This window comes from Lemur catta, chromosome 19, assembly GCF_020740605.2.
Source record: "Lemur catta isolate mLemCat1 chromosome 19, mLemCat1.pri, whole genome shotgun sequence".
Classification (NCBI taxonomy): domain Eukaryota; kingdom Metazoa; phylum Chordata; class Mammalia; order Primates; family Lemuridae; genus Lemur; species Lemur catta.
The window spans coordinates 22,229,759-22,254,334 of record NC_059146.1 but is presented as its reverse complement, the minus strand read 5'-3'; the positions used below and the strand labels follow the sequence as shown (position 1 = coordinate 22,254,334).

The 24,576-nt window shown below is 40.0% G+C and overlaps 1 protein-coding gene across 1 annotated transcript; it reads left to right on the top strand.

Annotated features, from left to right (window-relative positions):
- The first annotated feature begins 456 nt into the window (after positions 1-456).
- On the top strand, positions 457-24,469 carry NLRP11 (NLR family pyrin domain containing 11). Its single transcript, XM_045531833.1, has 9 exons — positions 457-733; positions 8,429-9,995; positions 11,173-11,334; positions 14,077-14,244; positions 17,117-17,287; positions 18,629-18,799; positions 21,585-21,758; positions 22,000-22,170; positions 24,211-24,469. The coding sequence occupies exons 1-9, from the start codon at positions 457-459 to the stop codon at positions 24,467-24,469; spliced, it is 3,120 nt and encodes a 1,039-aa protein (XP_045387789.1).
- Positions 24,470-24,576: the final 107 nt, after the last annotated feature.

Genomic DNA, 24,576 nt, shown 5'->3' with positions numbered 1-24,576 from the left:
GGAGTCTCAAATACAACAGCACATCCTTTAAGAGACCATGAGCATAGATTTTTGAGCTGCACAAGGGTGACACAGTTACAAAAAAAAATCTCTTTCCCCAAAGTTTTTATATTATACTCAATTATCAAAACCTAAATACTATTCACCAATCAGGGGTAATTTTTACAATAAGGACATTGCCTTTTAACACAACTGATGCTCCACATTTACCTCAACCTAGAAGTTTACTGAGATCGATTGACAAAGTCATTGTTCCAGAAAGAGTTCAGACCTGTTGTTAATGGATTATTTTAAAAAGCCCCTTGCAGACCACACGAATTTTCTACAATGCCAACTTTGAAAGAATCATACTATTGTGTAGTTTGATTCTGATTCTATATTTGTTTTTCAGATCTCACATTCCTTGTTCCTCCAAAGTCCTTTCTCTCTGAAGCTTGACCTCACTGGAGAAGAGGGATGGCAGAGTGCGATTCTACTGACTTTGACCTGCTGTTGTATTTAGAGCATCTTAGTGATGAGCAATTTCAGAGTTTTAGGAATCATCTACAGCAAGAGATACAGCAGTTAGGACTGCTATGGATTCCATCTGTTGACCTAGCAAGGAACAAAAAAGAGCTGGCTAAAGTACTGATGACCTCCTATGAGACACAGTACACCTGGAATATGGCATTCAGTATATTCCAAAAGCTCGGTCGTGAAGATCTCTGCAAGAAGATCAACGCTAGACGAAACCGTGAGTGGGGCCATTCTCAGAAGGGTGGGTAGGGGTCGGGGGCAGTTTGCAGGAAGCTTGGTTATTTTGATAAGTGACTTCTCTATCCCCGAAGTGCCAGTCTGCAGACTTGGAAGTCATAAAAGGGACCAGTGATGGGCTGGATGTGGGTTATGCCCTGTCTTAGGACTTTCTGACTCTACCCCTGTTTTCTGCCTTCATGCTAACTGGCTTTTATGAAAGTGGCCAGGGGCAAGTGCTTATGATAGAGTGGATCCCTGGCACAGAGCTTTGTCCTAAAACTGTAAGATCTGGCCAAAGAAATGTATGGTCCTATGTATAAAGATTATGAAGCGTTAACAGAGTGGAGACTCTCCTAAGCGGATCATGTTCGTTGGCTTACTCAGTATTACCAAACACCTCTGAAAGAGATATAATTCTGTATCTCAACTGAAAAACTGAATATCTGAATGCTTAAGAGAACTTACCAAGATCATGAATCTAGTCCAAGGTCTCCTAGGTAGCAGAGCTAAGACTTTAAGCAAAACGTAACTGACTCTAAATGCCAGGCTTTTTTCCTCATCTTTCTCATCCCTTCAACATTCTCCATCCATCTGGAAAGACTTACAGGGCCCAGCCAGGTAGGTGATTAAAATATGCAAAGTAGCTGCCAGTTCTAGGAAAAAAAAAAAAAAGTATGTTTGGGTTTACTGCTACCCCTCAGCTCTTATCTTCCAGACAGTTACAACTGGTTTCACAGGAAAGAAAATTTCAGGTTGTCTCCTGTCATAGCCCCAAATAAATTATTGGACATCAACTAGTAAACTATTGGAGATATTGATAATGGTAATGTGATTCCAGTGCCACCAGATCTTCTGATGTGACAAGACAAACCAGAGATCTAGAGTGTTTGGTGTAACTTTTGACATTTAATTGCTGACAACTAAGTCAAACAAATAAAATGGCTTGTAATTCAACCCAAACCATCTCATGGACCAGATCCAGGTTTGGTGCCAATTTTAAACTTCTGGCACAGAATGAGAGGGTTCCACCAAGTCTGCTAAGCAGCACCTAGTCACCAATAGAGAGCCTTGGTTAGCACATCTCATTCGCCCATTGTATTTAAACGCCAAAAATTGCTTTGACTTTCATATCTTCACATCGTCTCCCATATAAGTAAGATATACTTACAGATTTATTTATTTATTTATTTTTATTTTAGAAAAAATGTATAGCATAGAATATTCAAAGAATACAAAAAGTAAAAACAGAAAAAGTCACCCCAAATCCTGTAACCTTGAGCTATATCCTTCAGGACCTTCCTATGCAGATACAAATATATGAAAATTAAGTCATACAATACGTTTCACTTTTTAGACCCATTTTTATCTGCCAAACTTCACATAAACATTTTCAAGCAAGGTTAATCTTAAACCATCCCCCATTCCGGGACTCCCTCCCAAGGGGTGACAGTTTATCAGTTTTTGTAGATATCTTTCCAGAGTTTTTACAGTTAATTTATGTCAATACATCTAGATAGGAGAGAATAACTTTAATGGAAGAAGTGGGGTTGTAATAAGAGCTTCAAATAGTAACTCCTACTAGAGAACCTGCCCTTTTCCCTCAGTGGGTTAGGAGAAACCATGTCTACCCCACTTTCTAACAGCCAACAAATGCTGTTCTCATATGAAGAGTCCACTGTGTATCTGCAATTTGTTCAGGTTGATACATCCTGTTTCTCTGAGGGTGAAGTCACAAGCCCAATGTAGTGTGGACGGTTGACAACCCAGTGCCTCAAAAATGACATTTTATACTAGCTGCTGCCTGGATGGGGGTCCACAGTGGGGAAAGAGAAACAAAACCTGAGAATCTCCGTGTGCCTCTTCTTAGATACTCCCTTGGTTAAGAGCACACACACTTCAGTCACCTGGACCGGCATTCAAACCCCATTTATATTTAGTAAACATGTAACTCTGGAAAAGCTTTTTAAATAATGGGACAATGTGAAATGATACAGGCTCTCTATCTAAAATGTCAAGAAACAAGGCTACTTCAAATCGATCATTCCAGCAAAGTAGAATATCTGCATATTCCAGCAGATATGAAGGATGAACAAGTCTAGAGATCTAATGTATGACATGGGGACTATAGTTTATAAAGTTGTGTTATATTAGGGATTTTTATTAAAAAGTAGATTTTAACTGTTCTTGTCACATAAACTAACTATGTGAGGTGGTAGATATGCTAATTTGCTTCAATAGAGTAACAATTTTACTACCTATGTGTATCCTATAACATCATGTTGTAAACCTCAAATACATACAATAAAATTTCTTTAAAAATTAATCATTCCAAGCCATACTATCAAAATGTAACTAGGATTAATATTTAACTCTATTCCTCAACATGAGTTAGGTTATTAATAGTAGGAACATGGTTGTCAATGTGACTTCTGAGTAAGATACTTTTACCTGAACATTCAAATTTAGAAGTAAACTAAAACTAAAGAAATTTTACTACAGATCTTTTTTATAATGAGGAAATCATTTGGTTTTTAAAAAATTCCTTTGATTATTGAAGACAGTTATAAAATATTAAGTCAGTAAAACTTTATCTTCTTGATTAAATATTATATTATGGCTTCACTCTCTGCTATGACAGGTAGGTTTCTGTTCTTCCTATGTCATCTTCCTCCTCCTCCCCTTCCATTGCTTATTATGTTCATGGTGCCAAGGTTCATAATATTGGCTCTTGATGGTGATCACAAGTGCCTTCTTGTTTGGGCTCTTTTCTGTATTTGAGCCTACATATAGCTTATTGCATACCACTATCCCTGATGTGCCAGAAGTTCATTCCACTGTCTTAGTTAACTGGACTTCATTGTTGCTTACTCCATTTCTGCCCCAAGAAAAAAATCACGGGTGCTGGATTCCTTGATTTAATTTTATGTCTAAATCTAATTGGATGTCTTTATACACAAATGACAACTGGACATAGTACTCCTCAGTTACTCCTTATTATATTGTGTAAGTTGCTTCTATGTCTTCTGGCATTGAATATTTTTGGTGAAATCTTAAAAAAAAAGTTTTACTTTTTCATGTTTTCTTCTTGCTGAATCCTTAAAGGATTTCTTCTTTTTTTTTTTTTTATTTCAGCATATTATGGTGGTACAAAAGTTTAGGTTATGTATATTGGATTTCTTCTTTATCCTTGGAGTTCAAGAGCTTAATAGGGGTGCACCTCAATATTGATCATTCTCTTTTTTAAAAAAAATCACTCACATTTATATATTTAATCCTTAGGATCAAATTTATATATTTATTTTATTTATATATATTTACTTAAAAATCCAAACATTTTTTTCTCTCAGATTTTCTTTTTGTTTATATTCTCCATTTTGAGGACATAAATTTTCCTTATATTCTTACACATTTTTCCTCCATAGCTTTTTTCCAGACTTATTGAGGTGTAATTGATAAATAAAAATTGTATATATTAATATTTAAGGTATACAACTTGATGTTTTGATATATACGTACATTGTAAAATGATGGCTACAATGTAGCTAACATATCCATCACCTCACATATATTTTAGGGATGAGAAAACTTAAAATCTACTCTCTTAGCAAAGTTCAAATATGTAATACATTATTAAGGATAGTACCATACTGTACATTAGCTCTCCAGAACTTATTCATTTTATAACTGAAAATTTGTACTCTTTGGCTAATATCTCCCCTTTTCTCCCATCCCCAGTCCCTGATAACCACCTTTATAGTCTGTTTCTATGTATTCAACTTTTTCTGATTGGTTGATCTCCTTTTCAATCACAAGGTAGGCATGTCCTGAAATAAAGAACTCCATTTAAAAAAAAAAATCCATGTATAAATGAGATCATACAGTATTTCTTTCTGTGACTGGCTTGTTTCATTTAGCATATTGTCATCCCGGTTTGTCCATGTTGTCACAAGTGTTACGATTTCCTTCTTTATTAAGGCTGAATAATATTCCATGACATATGTATTTTCTTCATTAACATGTCAATGGACACTTAGGTGGTTTCTGTATCTTCACTATTGTGAATAACATTGAAATGAACAGGTGATTACAGATATCTCTTCAAGATAGTGATTTTATTTCCTATGGATATGTACCCAGAAGTAGAATATCTGAATCATGTGATAGTTCTATTTTTAATTTTGCTGAACCTCCATACTGTTTTCCATAATGACTGTACCAATTTACATTCCTACCAAGAGTGTACAAGGGTGTACCTTTTTCTCCATATCCTTGCCAAAACTTATCTTTTGTCGTTTAGATAATACCCATCCTAGCAGGTATAAGGTGATAATTGCCTTGTAGTTTTATTTTTGCATTTCCCTGATTAGTGATGTTGAGCACCTTTTCATATTTCTTTAGCCATTTGTATGTCATCTTTGAAAAAATGTCTATTCAATTTCTTTGCCCACATCTTAAATTATTTGGTATCTTTCTAATTGACTTTCTTATGTATTTTAGATATTAACTCCTTCTCAGATCTATGGTCTGTAAACACTTTCTCCCCCTCCATGATTGTCCTTTCATTTTGTTGACTGTTTCCTTTGCTATGTAGAAACTTCCTAGTTTGATGTAGTCCCATTTGTCTAACTTTGCTTTTTTTGCCTATGCTTTTGGTGTTGTAATACATCCAAAAAATCATTGCCACCACCAATGTCATGGAGCTTTCCTCCTGTTTTCTTCTAGCTGAGTATCCTTAAAATAACTATTTTACATTCTTCGTCAGGCCATTCGTGGATCTCTGTTTCTTGTATTGCTGTGTTTTCCTGTTCCTTTATGATCCTTCTAATCTTGCACAAGTATCTACACATTTGGAGAAGTAATCATCTCTCCAAGACTTTATGGATTGGAATTGGTAAGGAAAGACTTTAACCTGTTTATGGGGAGTGGCAGTAGGGAGGTTTGCTAGAGTGTGCTGGCACCAAGTGTGAGGTATTCAGTGTCTCTGGGTTCAAAGAGTATGGTGCCTCATTGGCTTAGGTAGCTGGGGGCCACAACATCCCCGACTGCCTAGTCCTTGGTAGTGGGAGCTATAGGCAGTCCTCAGTAGTAAGGGATTAGGGCTGGAGATGGTGAGGGTTTGGGTGGTAGTGTATGTGTCACATGGCTGCAGGGTCAAGCTACATGCTGAGGGTGGTGAGGGCTAAAGCTCTCTCAGAACTTTTCTATGGGTACCCCCATTCCACACCTCTTGTTTCTTCCTGGAGAGCATTCTTAAGATTATGTGCCCATTCTCCAAACTGCAAAAGTCGAGCTAAGTGCTGAAAATATTCTGTTTATTTTCCCTAGAAATGTTCAAGTTTGTGTGCCTTTGTCCAATCCTACTGGGTTGAACCAGCTGTCTTTGTCAGAAGCTCACACCCTGCAGAGGTGCCCTTGGGGAGCCGGCCTGAGGTGTGGGGTGGGGTGAGATTCTGAGTGTTTGGGATGCCTGTGGACAAGTTGGAAGGAGTCATAAGTGGCTCATAGACAGGCTTCCTGATGGAGTCCTAGGAGAAGCTAATAGAGTTTATAGCATCTCTTCTCTGCATCCAGCCTTTTCCAACTACTCAGCAGTGCCAGATCACCTCAGTATTCTTGGAGGGGCAAGAAAAAAATGGGTATTTTGGGCAGAATCCCACATGGCTAAGGGAGTTACACACTCACTCATTATATTTTCACTTTCTCCCATGGGGGAAACTGTAGGCTAAGAGCCCTGGCCCTGAGTTATGCTGCCTTGAGGGAAGTTTGACTTGGGTGATGTAAAAACTTTCATCTTATCCTCTTTAATGCATTTATTCTTGAAATTTTTGCTCAAACAGTGTGCTGGAACTTCTCTGTTGGACTCTCACAAAGGTACTCTCATTCATAGGCAGTTGGCAAAATTGATACTTTTGTACAGGGTATATAGTAGAAATCTTGTATTACACCATCTTGTTGACATCACTGCAGTCTCTTTTTCATAGCTGTTCTCTCGAATTTCCTTAGACATTTTCTTCTATATATAATGTTTATTATATATGTGTGTGCATGTATATACATAATGTTTGTTATAAAGTCCTTACCTCTTAATTTCAAAACCTAGGTCATAAGTGGGTATGCTTCCACTGAATTTTTTCTTTAAATTTTTATTTTTAACTGATAATAATTGTACATATTTTAAGGGTACAATGTGATGTTTTGATATGTTTACATTGCGGAATGACTAAATCAAGCTAATTAACAAATCTATCACCTCATATACTTACATTTTTGTGTGTATGTATCAAACTAAAAAAGCTTATGCACAGCAAAGGAAATAACTGAGTGAAGAGATAACCCATGGATTGGGAGAAAATACATGCAAACCATATGTCTGATAAGGGGCTAATATCCAAAATATATAAGGAACTCAAACAACTCAATAACAAGAAAACAAAGAACTCAATCAAAAAATGGGCAAAGAACTTAAAGACTTCTTTTCTTCTTGATTAGGAATCATGGTTTTCTACTGCTTTGAATCTCAACTTATTAATTGTATGCAAAATATCACGCTTGAAGCTCTGACTCGGGGGGATGGGTGGGACATGGGAAATATATAACCTGAACTTTTGTACCCCCATATTAAGCTGAAATAAATAAATAAATATATATATATTATATATATATATATAATATATAAAAACAGTAGAGAAAGAAGTGTTATTTCTTCCTGAAAGGACTGATCTTTTTTCTTCGCCAGGCTGCTTAGGGTGTTCAGATGTGCTAGATCAGCACCAACCAGCCACCATAGTCTTGGAGGTGAGATCAGGCCCATCTCCACTAGGGAAAGCTGGATCTATCACATTCCAGTGCCCTACACCAGCCCCGGTGCGGCTGTTAATAGCTAGCTGGTTTTTACTTATTCCGTCAAAGTTCTGCTGCAGTGTGGGGTTCCCTCTTCTGCCTGCCCTTGCCCCAGGGATAAAAACATCTTTAGGTATCTGCTCACTAAGGAAGGGATTATTCCTTTCTGGGAGTTCATTTATTTAGATTCAGTTTTGCATCATAGCTGTATAGACTTACATATTTTTATGTCATATTTTCTTGTTATAGTGGGAGTGCAAATTTATATATTCTCAGGAGAAATGAAACTCCCTCTACAATAAAGAATTTTATCCCATATATCATTTCATTTACCTTAAGTAACTCACTAAGTGGTTAGGATTTCAGTAGTAGTATGCAAAAACAAGAGGAAAGATGTGTATGAAATTAATGATTATAGCCAAAGATGTAATAGCTGCTTTGAGCCAAACATACATTAGGAAACAGCCCCTGAACCCAAGAACCATTACCTAAGAGGGAAACTTGATGTGAAATGAAGCATTATAACTGAAGGCTATATAAAATGCTGTGGAACCACAAAATGAGAAAGTAATAAGTCCTTGATGCCGAGCTAAATAAGGGGAAAATGAGCATGTAATGGTAAGAGATTGGCAGATTCTATTGTATGGATGAATAGGTTTACTCAACCTTCTTCTTGTAAAGCAGCATGATAAATATCCTTATACCTATATCTTTGTGGTGAATGGGTAGTAAGTAAAAATCTTTTGTTTTTACTGTACTTTTACTGTAAACATGAAAACAGGGTGAAACTGTTTTTACATCTCAGTGTTTTTCCATGTCCTGCATTTCTTCTGCCCTGTACTCACTCTCTCAGGTAGCGAAGAAACACACAAATCTCTCATGAGGACAAAATTCCAACTCGTGTCGGAAACGTGCCCTTTTCCAGGAGTCGATTACAGCTTCTACTTTCAAATGATAGGAGATATTTTCTACGCACTTGAATCATCATATGATTTCAGCACCTCTTCAACAGAAAATCTTAATATGTTCCTGGTGGGAGATAGAGCAGCTGGGAAATCTCTGTTCGTAAAAACAGCAGTGGTACAGTGGACAATCGGTGAGATGTGGAAGGACACAATCTCATATATCATTCACCTCTCTTCTCATGAAGCAAACCAGGGGATCAACTGTAGCTTGATTCAGCTGATCTCCAAAGACTGGCCCAATAGGCAGGCTCCAGTCGCAGACATCCTGTCCGATCCCCAGAAGCTCCTTTTTATCTTTGAGGACTTGGATAACATGAATTTTGACTTCAGCGTGGATGAATCTCTTTTGTGTAGTGACAGCAGACAGCACGTGCCGGTATCCATTCTCTTCCTCAGTTTGCTGAGGAGAAAGATGGCCCCAGGTTCCTGGGTCCTCATTTCATCAAGGCCCAACTGTGACCCTTCCATAAAAACATTAATGGGTAAGAAAGATTGCTACGTGTCCCTGGAGCTCTCTGATGAAAACAAGCAGGAGTATTTTTACTTATTCTTTAAAGACAGACAGAGGGCTTTGACAGCCTTCACACATGTCCTCGAGAATGAAATTCTTATGGATCTATGCCAAGTCCCCGTCCTGTGCTGGATCGTGTGTACTGTCCTGAAGCAGCAGATGGACAAGGGGGAAGATATCAGAATCTCCTGCCAAACACCCACGGACATATATGCCCATTTTCTTGCCAGCGCGTTGACGTCTGAGACTGGAGTTACTGAATGTGGGCATCACCTATTTCTCCTAAACCATCTGTGTTTGCTGGCTTTAGAAGGACTGTTTAACAACACCCTAAATTTTAGCATTAGAGACCTCACAGGCGTGGGGTTTACCAGGCTTGACATCTTTATGTTGCAGGCCATGAACATTCTTTTGCACAGCAGTCACCCTAAAGACCATTACAAGTTCCTACACTTGAACATCCAGGAGTTTTGTGCAGCTGTTGCATGTATGATGGTATTACCCATTTGCTCAATCCCCTCAGCCAAGGAAAAATATAAAGAGAAAAGGGAATTATACAATGATTTTAGTCCCGTAATTATTTCCATTTTTGGTCTTCTTAATGAGAAGAAGAGAAAAATTCTTGAGACGTTCCTTGGCTCTCAACTACCAAAGGCAGCATCTTTCAGGCAGAACTTGCTAATGCTAATGAGACATTTGGGGAACAATCCGATCCTACTAGAACACCACATGCCTTTGTTTTACTCTCTCTTTGAGAATCAGGAGGAAGAACTTGTGAAAGAGATAATGGGCTTTTTCTTAGAGGCTACCGTTCATATTCACGCACACACGGATTTGATGGTTTCGCTGTATTGTCTGCAGCACTGCCATCCTCTAAAGAAACTTACGTTGTGTCTTCAACACATATTTGAAAACAAGAATCCAGCTGTGAAGCTAACTCCTAGGTGAGTCTTTAAAAAAATTACTTTCTTTCCTGTATTCCTAAAACCTGCCCATGATTCCAGTGGTTGTTGACCGTAAGAAGACAAACTGAAGGCCATGCAGAACTTGATTTCCACTGTGGTTTCTCCTGGGACTAGTGATTTTTAAAAATCTCTGTTTCAGGCCGGGCGCGGTGGCTCACGCCTGTAATCCTAGCACTCTGGGAGGCCGAGGCGGGTGGATCGCTCGAGGTCAGGAGTTCGAGACCAGCCTGAGCAAGAGCGAGACCCCGTCTCTACTAAAAAAATAGAAAGAAATTATCTGGCCAACTAAAATATATATAGCAAAAATTAGCCGGGCATGGTGGCACATGCCTGTAGTCCCAGCTACTCGGGAGGCTGAGGCAGTAGGATCGCTTAAGCCCAGGAGTTTGAGGTTGTTGTGAGCTAGGCTAACGCCACGGCACTCACTCTAGCCCGGGCAAAAAAGTGAGACGCTGTCTCAAAAAAAAAAAAAAAAAAAAAAATCTCTGTTTCAGTTTAAACTGAGGCTTTCTAGGTTAAATCTCAGCATTACTGACATTTTGGGGGACAGATAGTTCTTTGTGGTGGGGGGCTATCTTGTATCTTGTATATTACAAGATGTTTAGCAATATCCCTGGCCTCTACCCTGGCCAGTAGCATCCAATTGTGACAATAAAAATGTCTTGAGACATTGCTAGATGTCCCCTGAGGGAAAACTTGGCCCTAGTTGAGAACCAATGGTTTAACTTCATTTCTTCAAATCTGTTGTATGGATTAACTGAAGTAATCCTTATATTACATTAGGGGTGCTCGTAATAGCACATAAAATTCAACATTCATCATCAATACTGATGTTTTTAGATGTGTGACGTTTCCACACTTAAAGGCACTGCACTCAGTTGTATCTTGTCTGAATGTGGAATCACCAATTAACTTTGTGGGTCTGGGTGTTGTTTTTGATACTTGACCAGACTTTATTTCTTCCTGCCTGGTATTAAGTCTGAGTCAGGTAATAGGTACTCTCAAAAGATATCCATATGTATACATATATATATATACACACACACACACATATACACACACATATATACACACACACATACATGTGTGTGTGTATCATTTTTCAAATTGGTGGAGTTGAATTGATTCCACTAGAGAACCCCGTGTTTCTATGTAGACAAACAAAGGGCCTCGACTATTGGAGAGACATCTGCTGTCTACTTCACACTAAGAAGAACCTCCGGGAGCTGGAAATTTGTAGCAGTGTCTTTGATGGTATTTCAGAAGAACTTCTGTCTAAAGCCCTGGGACATCCTAACTGTCAACTTCAAACACTCAGGTATTCTGCCAATCTCTAAGTTAGCAATTCCCCCCAAAATAACAGTAATCTCCTTTTCCTTCTCTGGGGGAAGACAATACACAAGAAAATGATTATTCCATGTGATAAATAGTAAAACTAGAACTAGTAATACTAGGAATATACCTAATGCAATGAGGGGAATTGGGGTAGGAGCAGGGAGACCCTGAAGTCCCTGGTATTGTTTTCAGAAAAAAGATAATTGATTCAGATAATAATGACCCACAAGTTGTCCAGGTGAAAAGAATCTACATCACTTTGGATTATGTTCAACCATATAAAACAGACATCCTCCCCTCCTCCTCTAAGGGTGCCTTAAGCACATAAGGCTTATTTTTCTACTCCCATGAAAGGTCTGGAGGTAGAAAGCCTATGGAAGACATACTTTCAGGTCAGATTCATCAGGGCCTAGGCCCCTTCTGCACTTCCCCTCAGCTGTCTTTAGCATGTCTATGATCAAGATGATCTTGGGCCACAGTGACTAAGATCATGGCTGCCTCAAGGCAGGAAGCCACAGGGGGAGGAGGGGAGGGAAAGGTACACCTCTGAGCCTCAGGAGCTTTCTTGATGGAGACTTTATAGAACTCTTCCTTGTGTCACTTCTGCTTGCATCTCATTGACCTGTTCATCTTGTCATCACACAGCTTTTTATAACTGCAAAGGGAGACTGAGGAAGTAGTCTCTGTTCTTGGAAGCAGTGAGAAATAGTAAAAATTGGAGTTATTCTAAAGAAGAGTGGTGGTTGAGGGTGTAGGTTGGAGTGAGATCTGAACAGACTTGAGCGAGGTCAAGAAATGAGCCAATAAACAACTACTGATTATCCCCTGGGGTCCATGGAACTAAAACTCAGTGTGTTCAGAGAAGTTCGTAGACTCCCATGGTTACAGCAGTGGGGGGCAGAGTGTGTTAGGAAAACAGCTCATAGGAATGTGTGTCAAGATCACAGGCCTCATAAAAAGCATCAGGACTGGACTTTCTGGAGTGGGGTGAGGAGTTTTGAGGGCTTTTGAGCAGAGATGTCAGAATATGCATTTTAAGAGACTCATTCTGGTATTACACTAAGACTAGCAGATCCTAAAGCCAAGGTGGACTCAGGGAGCTCAGAGGAGGCTGTTAGCCTCCTCCAGGTGAGAATGAATTGTGCATCTGATGAGGGTGTGAGCAATGTGGGTGGGTGAGGCGCCAGCTTCGTGCCTTATGTCAGCAAAGGATGCTTCCTTGACCGAATGTAGAATATAAGGGAAGAATTGACTGCCCCCAATATCTTTGGTTTTAAAAACTGCCAGGTTAGAGTTGCCACTGAGATGGGAGGATATACGACTGAGGCAAGAATTTGGGGTAGGTCAGTCTAAAGTTGTTTGAAGTAAAGTTGAGGTATCTATTAAACATCCAAATAACAGTGTGGGATGTTTCTGAATTTAAAATAAAATTTGAATGTCATATGTATATATAAATGTAGTAAATAAATTTAAAGCCAAGGACTAATGGGTTCATCAAGGGTAGAAATGTTGCTCAGGAAGGAAAACGATTCAAGGCCTGGTTCCCAGAGTTCTCCAAGGTGAAGTGTCTGGGCAGAAAAGCAGGAACCAGAAAAGGGATTTGACTGGTCATGAAGCTGTGAGGAAAAGTGAGGAGCATGGCATCCTTGAAGCCAAGGGAGAAGTTTCCTTATTAACAAAGGAAAGAGCAACTGTGTTGGAGGGTGCTGTTCAACCAAGGAGAGTAAAGACTGAGCCCTGACCAGTAACATCAGTAGGTGGAGGGCACAGGTGATCAAGAACAGTTTTGGAAGGGGAACACAGGCAAAGCCTGATTGGAAAAGACAATGGCAAAAAGGGAATGAAGACTTTTGAGTAGTTTCATTGCAATAGGGAGCAAAAAAGGAGGGAAGTAGTTTGGGTAAAATGAGGACCAAGAGATCATTGGACAAAGCATTCTGGAAATACAGACAGAAGCAAGCAAGACACATCCAGCCTCCTGCCAACTCACCAATAGTCTGGGAATTAAGTTAAAAGGACTCTCCATGTGTTCTATCTTTGAGTTTGTCATAGAATTCTCAATCCTGAGTCATTTCTCTGGGGGTTGGCCAATTTTCCAGGCCCTTTTCACATTTCTCTTGTTTAACTTTGAGTTGTAGATTCCTAACTCTTCTCTTCTCTTCTCTCCAGATGACCCATAAAGAGATAATGACCATTATGTTGCCCTGATACTTTGCTTCCACTTTCAAGGGAATCATGAAAATCTCTTTCTGGCTTGGGTGACAGCGGTGGTGGTGGTTCACTCAGGGACTCTGGGCCCACTGTTTTTTCCCCCCAACGAAATATTGAATTGTTAATGTGTGCTAGATCCTGTGGATGTATGGCCCATCAACATATTATGGCCTTTTCTCTCATAATATAGAAAAGCATGGCTAATTTTACATGTGAGCGTGTGTATTTTCTTAATGGCCTACTCACAGGTCCTGCTTTGAAGAAGGTCAAGGTAGTAAACACATCATAAAGACCCCAGAGGGTGATTTCAAAGCCAACAGCGTGGCCTGACCTTGGGATGAGTGGAAGTCCCCTGACCTCACTAGGCAACCTACGACTGAGAGCAGCATGTGAGGAAATGATCAACACTCATAATCTGTTCTAGAATGAAATAGGGCAGGCAGGAACAATTGCAGAGATGTTCATATGGTATGCAACCTTCACTGGACATTTCCTACCATTTTATCTTCTGCAGGTTGTCACATTTCTCAGCTGATACTGAATTTGACAACTTGTTCAGGTCTATGGTTCATAACAGGAACCTGACCTTACTGAACCTGAATGGTATGCCCATTTCCCTAAACACGTTTTCCCTTCTGCGTGAGATCTTGAGTGGTCCAACATGCAGCATACAGCACCTGAGGTGAGTCGTTGCTTGGCCGGATATTCGATGTGCATGAGGGGGATGGCCAGGTGTTGGTGTGTAGAAGTGCTCTTCAGAGAATACCACCTGTTACCCATCCTTGATGCCATTCATTCCTTGAAGATTTTCAGCAGAGGGTGTATTTCTCTGTAACCAATAATATTCCTATTTATTTATTTTATTTCAGAAATTATGGGGTTATAAACGCTTTGGTTACATATTCACTTTTGCATCGCCCAAGTCATTTTGATTGATCTGAGTTTCTACATCGATCTTTTCTATCACTTGTCTTCTCACTCCCGGGACTTAATTTTTCTAAAAATCTAGTTCTGCTCATTCTCAGGGATGAGCCACCCTGGTCAAACCCTAAAGAAACATGGTCGGATGGAAATGCTATGTGAGCTGACCCACAAGAGTAATTTTACATTTTCTAGGGGACACATTTAGAAACTAAAAGGAAGCAGGTGAAACTTTTTAAAAATAAAACCTTAACCCAACGTATGAAATGATATCAATACATAATATTAAAAAACAATTAATGGGATTTTACATTCCTTTTTTGTATGAAGACTTCAAAATCCAGTGTGCATTTTATACTCATAGAACATCACCATTCTGATGGTAAATTTTCACTGGAAACATTTGAGCTCTATTGTGACTTCATAAAATTTACAATTGAAAAAAATTGATTCACATACCCAAGGTATTCTTAAATACTGTTTTCCAAGAACAAAATTGAGAATTAACTTGTATTTTTAATTTAAATGAAAAATTTAATAAAGATTCCCATTCCTCCATCATGCTAACCATACTTTAAGTGTTCAGTAGCTATGTTTGCTAGTGATTTCAGTGCTGGACAACACAGCTCTAGACCTTGTCTCCAATAACTACGTTTCACTTGTGCTCACAATGTCAAGCACCTCATGTTCCAATAGCACCTCCTGTCTTCTCAAGCCACTCTGTCTTGTAAGCAATTCCCCCACCCTTAAATCCTACTGGGTCCTTCAGTCATTCGACAAGCAGCTTCCCATTGTCATTTTCCTCCCTCATCCTTCCCTTTCCTTCTCGAACAATTTGAATTCTGTGGTCCTTTGTAGTCATTGCCTTATATCTTCTCACTCAATATCCTTTCTTTCCTTCAAATTCTCCTGGCAAAATCCCAACTTTGCTGCCACTCTGTGGTCAGCCCCTCCCCTAACCCCACCTATCTCCTTCCATTTTGAAACATTATTCATTTGACCTTTGGTCTTCCCCAAACTTCAGTTGCTCTTTCTCAATCTCCTGTATTTCTTACCTTCCTGAGCACTAATATCTGGGATGTTTCTAAGTGGTTCTCAACAAATATGAGTTCTCATCCATGACATTAAGTAGCCTCTCTACACTGTAGACTCTGAGACATATATTTACAAATGTATATTTCTTCTGGTTTCAGACTCAATCAATGGACTTCTAAACGTATCTATTTTGATATTTAATAGGTGTTTTAAATACAGATTTTCAAGTAGCTTGGCTTAAACAAATTAGTCAGGTCTATCATTAGAATGGATCTGACTACTTCCTGCTCCCTCTGCTTCTAAGCATGGTAGACCAAACCACCACCTCTCACCTGAGCTATTTCCGCATCTTCTTACCTGTTCTCCCTGTTCCTACCTTCACCTGTTATGTGGAAAAGAGCGTAGAAGAGCAACTTCCATTTCATTCTTAATTCAAGTGAGATCTTGCAACTCTTCTGTCCCCTAATCTTCAAATCCTCAGTGGCTTCCACTTTTATCCCAAATAGAATACGTAATTTCACCGTGTGTGGCCCTGGTCAACCCTCTGACCCATCCTCTGCACATACACCATGCTGCAGCCGTACTGCGCTTGTCACAAGTCTTTGAAACACTAGCCCTGCTCCTGCATCGGACCCTTTTTTTCTGCCAGAAATTCTCTCTTCAGGGCTTGCCCTTTTGTTTCTCAGGTTTCTGCTCCAATGCCACCTTATTAGCTAGAATTTCTCTCACTGACTGCTCCTCACAGAAGTAGAATACCTCCTTTCCTTTCTCTCCATTCACTCTGTTTACTTCTTACATGGAACTGACCATTGGCTAGGTGCATTACATATTCAGTCCTTTCTTTGCACTGCTAGAATTCCATCATTTTCTTCTAGTTCTCTGTTGTATCCCAGGAGCCTAGCACAATGCCTAAAATATGGTAGATGATATTTATTAGTCGATTGAATGATGGTTAGCAAAGACCTCATTAAAGAAATGAATGTTGAATGACCAGCTAAAGGAAGGGGAGACAGCCAACCACGCAACTATCTGGGGAAGGATCACCAAGTAGAGACAAGGGTCAAAGCAGAGCCACTACAGCAAGAATGTGCCTGGTGGACTTGAGGGAAAGTGAGGAGATCAGGGTGGATGGGACAGAGTGAGCAATGAGTAGAAGTTAGGAGATAAAGTCAGATGGTCATTGAAAGCCAGATCATGCAGGGCATCGTAGACCATGTGGAAAACCATCAGAGGTCATTGCATATGTGATAGAAAATTGAGGGTCTTGACCAGGTTTTACATGTGGGTGGCACACACACATCACATGATCAGGTAGGTGGCCTGATACCTGACAGTTCTGAAACATGCCACTGGGGACCACGTGGAGATGGATGCAGAAGGGTGAAGACCTGCCTGCTCGAACTCCCATCTTGAATCTGCACCTGCACCCAAATTTGAACTCTGAGAACTAGTGTTGGCTGAGAGTAGAAGCAGAGAGATCCATTTATTTCCTATTCTTAGTAGCTGTCATCTCGCTTGGTTGGGGCCAATTTTATTTTAAAAAGGCATGGCTTAGAAAACTGAGAGGCCTTTATTTCATCTCTGAGTTCCTCTTACAGCTTCGTGAACTGTAATTTGCAAGCCAGCACATGTGCAGAAATCTCATCGATCCTGGTCAGCAGCAGGAATCTGAAAAAGTTGACCTTAGCCAACAATCCCCTGGGGGACGATGGGGCGAGAACACTGTGCGATGCTGTGCTCCACCCAGACTGTGTTCTTGAGTCACTGACGTAAGTTGACTTAGACAAGCCCACCACATAGGAGTTCGGACCTGGGTTTGAATGTTAGGCATGTGGTCAAAGAACAATGGAGAAGAAAAGGGCAATAGAGCACAACAGCTGAAAGTATGGCATTGATATTTGGAGTTGGACAGGTCTGGGTTAATATTCTGGGATCTTTTTTTTTTTTTTTTTAAGACAGTCTCACTCTGTTGCCCAGACTAAAGTTCTGTGGCATCAGTCTAGCTCACAGCAACCTGAAACTCCTGGGCTCAAGCAATCCTCCTGCCTCAGCCTCCTGAGTAGCTGGGACTACAGGCTCACACCACCACACCTGGCTAATTTTTTCTATTTTTTTAGTAGAGACCAGGTCTCACTCTTGCTTAGGCTGGTCTCGAACTCCTGACCTCAAGTGATCCTCCTGCCTTGGCCTCCCAGAGTGCTAGGATTACAGGTGTGAGCCACCATGCCCGGCCTAATATTCTGGATTAACAACTAATTTGCAGCATGATGTTGGCAAAAATGAATTTAGGTGTTCTCCCCCTCCCCCACCACATGCACTTGTATTTCCAAGTCTGGAGAACAGGGGTCACAACATTAGCAAACTTAAGGCTTTGGAGAGAGAGTTGCATATGTGGGAAGGAGATTCTGAATGCAGCACCTGGGCCACAGCAGCAGACTGTGTAAGAGCAGGAGCTGATGTTGCGATCCCTGGTCCAGTCTACCTCCTCCCCCCAGTGGAAACCATGATCTAGTGTGTTCATTACCAACTTCTTAAAATAGAGAGGCTGGAAATCCAGATTGGAAACGAGTAAACTTTCAAATATTGGTAGCAAATTAAACCTGAACATAAAAAACTGGACACCACCACATGGGTTTACAGTTCTAGAACCCGAGGGCTTTAGGTGTGCCTCCTGCCTTTACTGTCTCCAAAATTTTCAACAGTTCATATATTCCCTTGTAAGAAGCAAGGTAGCTCTTTTAGAATCACAATTTTTAAACTGATAAGAATTTTAGGGTTAAATTAAACCAAAAAAAATACACTTTAACAAACAATGAGGAAACCAAGTCACAGAAGTAACTTGTGTAAGATGATCCAGTTAGTGGGAGTTTGATTGTTTTTTTCATGCCCTGTTCCATATTATCCATTCTGGTATTTTACCCTCTGCACTATCTTGGGTAGTTCATATCTCCTTTTCCCAGTAAGAATGTCATGGGTAGAGATGTGTTGGGCTGTGGCAGCAGAAGGCATGGAGGCACTTCTGGATTCAGGGTGGGTGATGGCATCTGAGCCTTTTCCAGGTGGTCACTGTGTCACTAACTCGCTCTTTCTGTGTTTGTGGCCCCACACAGGTTATTCTACTGCTGTCTCACTGAACGTTGTTCTGTCCACATTACGAAACTCCTTATGCTCAGCAAAACTCTAAAACATCTAGACCTGTGTGTGAATCACTTACAAAACTATGGAGTATTGGCTTTGACTTTTCCCCTGTCGTTGCCGGAATGTCGATTACAGGAGCTAGAGTAAGTCTCTCCATGGTTCTATTGGATGATGGCGTCCCTGACGTGTGAGGGGTTTGCATGGTGAAGTTGGCAACAGAAATAAGACTCTAGCAATGGTGTCGTGGGTGATAAAGGATGTGACAACATGTGTTCCCAACAACAGGTAGCACAGTAAGGTTTGTTGGCAAAACCTTCTAGCTGAGAATGGTCAGCGTCCACAAAATCCCTGAGACCTTCACCATGCAGAGGGTGAAGGGTGAAGAGGGGTGCCTGGGCCAGGTCCAGCAGGGCATACTGTGTAGAAGGGCTGCGGGGGAAGGGGCCTAAAGATTCAGCCCTGACCTGGCTTACGTATTTATGGGGAAGGGAACATCTTTTGGGGTAGGCAATCACAGGGACATCTTTGTTGGGAAATAGCTTTATTGGAAAAGGGGTGTGTTGGTGCACATGGGGGGAGATTGCGTATCTAGGCCACGACTATGGGCCAAAGACGTGCTTCTCTGATAAGGTGACTTAGTCATGATCCAATGGCCTTGGACCAAGCTTCCAGGAAGAAATAAGTAATAACCTTCTACAGCCTTCTGAGTGTCTCTCCTCAATGGTACTAATCAACTTTCTCATATTTTCTCAGGTGATGAGCTATCACTTGTCTGAAATTTTTTATTATTCTTTGAACTTATCAAATGTGAAGTCTTTTTTTTTTTTTTTAATGTTCTACCTCGAATGTCTGTCTTTGGCTCAGAAATATGAGAACCTGAGGATCATAAAATCATCGCCTGTTTATAAAATAGCAACACTTTAGCTTGTGAGCTGCTGAACTGATGTGCTTAACACACTATATAAGAATGTAATCAACACTACCATATCTGACTATTTATTTCAAATTTATTTCTGCCTTGTAGTAAGTAAACCCATGTTTCCATTTGCTTTGATTTGGGAATAGGCAGGGGGAAAACAGGAAATTCTGGGGATATCCTTTCCTTCTACAATCTTGCTTATTTGGGCATGGAGGTTTATAGGAAGCTGCCTTCGGGAAAATGAAATAAGCCTTTTTGTTTTCTTGGCCGTTAGTTTGTACCCAGAAGGTTGAGAAAAATACACACAATGCTTTAGAACAGGGGTCAGCAGGCTTTCTCTGTAAAGGGATAGATGGTAAATATCTTGGGCTTCACGGGCCATAGGTCCCCGTCATAACTCTTCAATTCCACCATAGCTCAAGAGCAGCCATGAACAAATATGTCAACAAATGGATCTGGCTGTGTCCCAACAAAACTTCATTTACAAAGCGTAGGGTTGTCAGGACTTGGCGCTCAGGCTGTAGTTTTGAATCTTGCTGTAGACTCTAAACATGCTGCTTCTGTCATCATTCAAGAATCTCCTTAAGTACGACTGTGCATTCTGTCTGTTGCCTTCCCAAACCTAGGAAGGTTCCTCTTCTATGAGCCCTCGTAGGACATATTAAACCCTGTGTTTGTCCTACTTCCTTTCCCTCTAAGCTTGAAAACATGGATGTGATTGGCATTTTTAATACCCCATAACTATTAAATAAAGAATAAACCTGGGATTTTTCTAGAATCTGCTTCCATATCTAATTATGCAAATTATTACCAAATGTGTACTAAATGTCAGGCACTCTTCTAGGTGGCTGGGACACATCAGTGAACAAAACAAATATCCATGTCTTATGGATCTTGCATTGGCACTGGCGGAGATAGAAAATAAGATGTAAGTAAGTTATGTATTATTAGACAAGAGGTCAGTAAGCTATCATCCAGAGGGCAAATCTGACCCTCCGCTTGTTTTTATAAATAAAGTTTTGTTGGAACACAGCCATTTATAGGGTGTCTATGAACACTTTTGTGTTGTGATGGCAAAGTTGAGTAGTTGTGACAGAGGCTGTGTGGCCCATAAAGCCTAAAATGTTTATTATCTGGCCTATTACAGAAAAAGTTTGTCAACCCCTGCATCAGACAACAAAAAGTGCTATGGAAAAAAATTTTTCTCAATTTAAAATAGATCAGGAGCACTGATAGTGATTTTTCCCCTCTCTAAGCAAGGTTAGTCAAGGTAACCTCATTGACAAGGGGACATTTGAGCAAAGACTTGGAGGAGGGTAGGAACTGAGTCATGCAGATCACCAGAGTGGGGATTCCAAGCAGAACAAATAGCCCATGCAAAGGCGTTGGCACAGATACAGCCTGCCATGCCACTGTGGTGAGGCAGTGAAGTAGAACTGTAGAATTAGACATGGGAGATGTGAGTGGGGAAAACAAGATGGCAGATCTCCTGGGAGAATGTGGGCAGTTGCCAGGACTTTGCCTACTTTAAATGAGAAGAAGGATCACGTGGCATAATTACTTTTATCATAAAAACAGTAAATTTAGCTCTCCTCAGTAACACTGGTCTTTGACATGAGTACTGGAAGGTAGAAGAATGAATGTCAGAAGAGTTTGCCCAAAATAATTCTTCAGAACCCAAGTTCAGTATCACAAAGATACAGGAATATGACTTCTAGTTATATACATCCTGGGACAAAAATGTTCAAAACATTCTGGCTTCAGTTTTTTTGTTCGTAAAATCAGGATGATGCAAGCCTTGTGATCATTGTGTGAGTTAATATGCATTAAGATCTTTGAATGATGCCTGGTATGTTGTAAATGTTCTATAGCTGTTAACACTGCTCTTGTCTCTGTAATGAGTCCCTTCATGAACATCACGAGGTGGGTCCAAGAACACTTAGCACTTCATGATATCAAACTTTTGAGACAGGTGGTCATGACTCTAGCTTATGTTTGTTTTTTTCCAGGCTGTCTGGTTGTTTTCTTACCAGCGATATCTGCCTATATATTGCAGCAGCTCTTATTTATTATAATCTGCACCTGAGGAGGCTTGAGCTTGGGTATAATAACATAGGGGATGCAGGAGTGGAGCTGCTATGTCGTGCTTTGAAATATCCAAACTGCAAGCTGGAGACTCTTGGGTAGGTAAAAGGAGAAAGTTCCCTATTTGGAGTTAGGAAAAGTGGAAGAAAAGATAGGTAGGAAAGAATCTGGATTGAGAAATAAAAACTCAGACATAATGGTCTGTTGTTTGAAATGCTGTTCTTTTGTCCAGAACTTGTGGAGGGAAGTATTTGGTAAACATCTAGCTCATGCGCATCTAAGCTGCCTGCCATTTCTCCCCAAGGAGTCCTATTTCACCTGTGTGTTTCCTTGTTACAGGCTAGAAGGGTGCGGGTTAACCAGTGCCTGCTGTCAGTCTCTCACCTCTGTTCTCACTAGCAGCAAAACACTGAAAACACTCAATCTGTCTGAAAATGATTTGGGTAATGAAGGAGCTAGAAAACTTGTTGAGGGCTTGGGACACCCAGCGTGTGTACTTGAGGCATTTGGGTAAGTTGGATGCTGTTTTCCTTGGTGATGGAGACAAGTCTGTGTTGAGATAATCTAAGGCATATGAGATGATGATAAATGCATTGCCAGTTTCAAATACCAAAAAAAAAAAAAAAAAGACCCAAAAAAGATACTCTTTCCTGTTGGGAGATTGAGAATACATGTTGAGTTCTTAAAGCAAAAGTATGTACTCAATGATGAGTAAAAGGTGACAATTGGTATTACTTGTTATACTTTCAGGAACTTTTTTTTTTCCATATCTTTAAATATTTTCCATTTTCTTACTTTCACCTGCTTGGTTGTGTCCTTCATTACTAGAGGAAGAAAATGGCTAATTCTCAGTCTGCCATCTCATCATTCCAAACTCGTTAAATTCCTTCTCATAAAGTAAGGATTCTCTTCCTTTCTGTGTCAGCTAACTATTGCCACATAACAAGTCACCACAAACTTAGGACTTAACACACATATTTATTATTTCATAGCCTATGTGAGTCTCAGGAGTCCAGTCATGGCTTAGTTGGTGATCTTCAGGATCTCTTACAAGGCTGCATCTAGGGCTGGAGTCATATCCAAAGCTTCAACTGGAAGGAAGAAATCTGCTTCTATGATCACATGGTTGTTGGCAGAATTCAGCTCCTGTAGGGCTGTTGGGCTGAGGATCTTAGTGCTTAGGTGTCTGTTGGCTAGAAGAGACCCTCAGTTCCTGGCCATGTAGACCCTTCTTCATCAATTTTTGTAAGCCAATAAAGTGAGTTGGTTAGCAAGACAGAAGTAACAATTTTGTATAAACTCATCAAGGAAGCGACATTTCATTTTTGCCCATTGGCTGGAAGTAAATCACAGGTCCCACCTACACCTAAGGAGAGAATTATTCAAGGGTATAACTGACACATGGTGAGGATCTTTGGAAGCCATCTTAGGAGCTGCCTACCACAATTTCCATTCACACTTTGTCCACATATTTAGAAAATCTTGGCAATATCTAGCATTCCATTTCTACGTGCTTTATTTTCTTAAAGGAAAGCAATATTCAGGTTACTGAGCACTCAATTATAGACAAAGTATACACATCTAGGATTTACCCATTGATCAAGTACAGGCAAGACAGCTCATTTTCCGCTTGCCTTCAATTTTCTCAAATGGAAAATGGGAATATTTATCTCAGAATTCTTAAAGATTAATTCAGAACATAGATTCAATGTGCTTGGGACCCTTCTATGAGTTCATTTTCCCTTATGCTCTCCAAATGACACTTTATAATAAAGACAGATATTGAGTCAAACTTTCAGATGTGTAGAAAACCCATTCAAATATTTTGAGCTTTCCAAATCCCTTATTGTCTTTATTTTCCTGCAGGGTTCTTATCTTCTAATGTACCATATAACATGTTTATTCTGTCTATTGTCCAACTCCAACTGCTAGAATATAAGCTCCATAGTGGCAGGGATATTATTCCCTTCAATGTTGTAGGTGCTTAATGAAAGTAAATTGAAAAAAATGAACATATTTCAGGTTATAAAGGTATTTGTACCTACATGCTAATTGGAACATTTACATACAGAGAGGGCACAAGATAAATAAAAGTGACTGTGAATCTCCCTCCTTAATTTGAAGAAATTAAATGTTATAAGCATGGGCTCTGGAGTAAGTGTGCCTCTGTTCTCCAGCTATGTAAATAGATTCTAGTTGAAAACTCTGACCCCAAGTGTTGGAATCCATAAAATCATTAATGATTTCATCTCTTGTGAGGATACGATGATATATGCCTACAAAGTACAGAGTACACATTAACAGTCATTACTATTAATATAAACTTCAAGCAGTTCTCCCAGTGGAATTCTTGCCTTATGTTCCAATGCTTAATGGAGAAATCTCTGTCTTAGGGTATTTAGTCGAGAGATTTTCCTCTTTCCTCCAAGGTGGCAAGATAGACACTCCTAAGAATGCCCAAAGGATGACATATAGGGAATTAGTCATTGATGGGACAAAGGTGAAATATAACTGCTGTATTAACAGAATTCTCCCTCTATATTTTTTCAGGATTCGAATGAGTGATTTGAATGAAGAAACTCGGAGGTTGCTGATAGCTGTAAGAGAAAAAAATACCAAGCTGCTCTTTCTGTATCGATCTTTCAGTATGAGAGAAGGCAGACAATCCACTGATTTGTTTGCTTCTCAGAGTCATTCTCAGCCGGGTTCAACGAAATCTAACTACACTTGGCAGTCAGTCTTTTTCAAATTTCCCAGAAGGTTTGCATCTACACCAGAGGAAACTGCAGTTTCTGGGCAATCACTTTAACCATATTCTATGTAAAGTGTATTTGATATAAGCTGCTATCATGACTGGGATACAGGAAAATTAGGGTTACAGTTTCTCATTTGATTTTTGTTTTGTGACCTTGATCA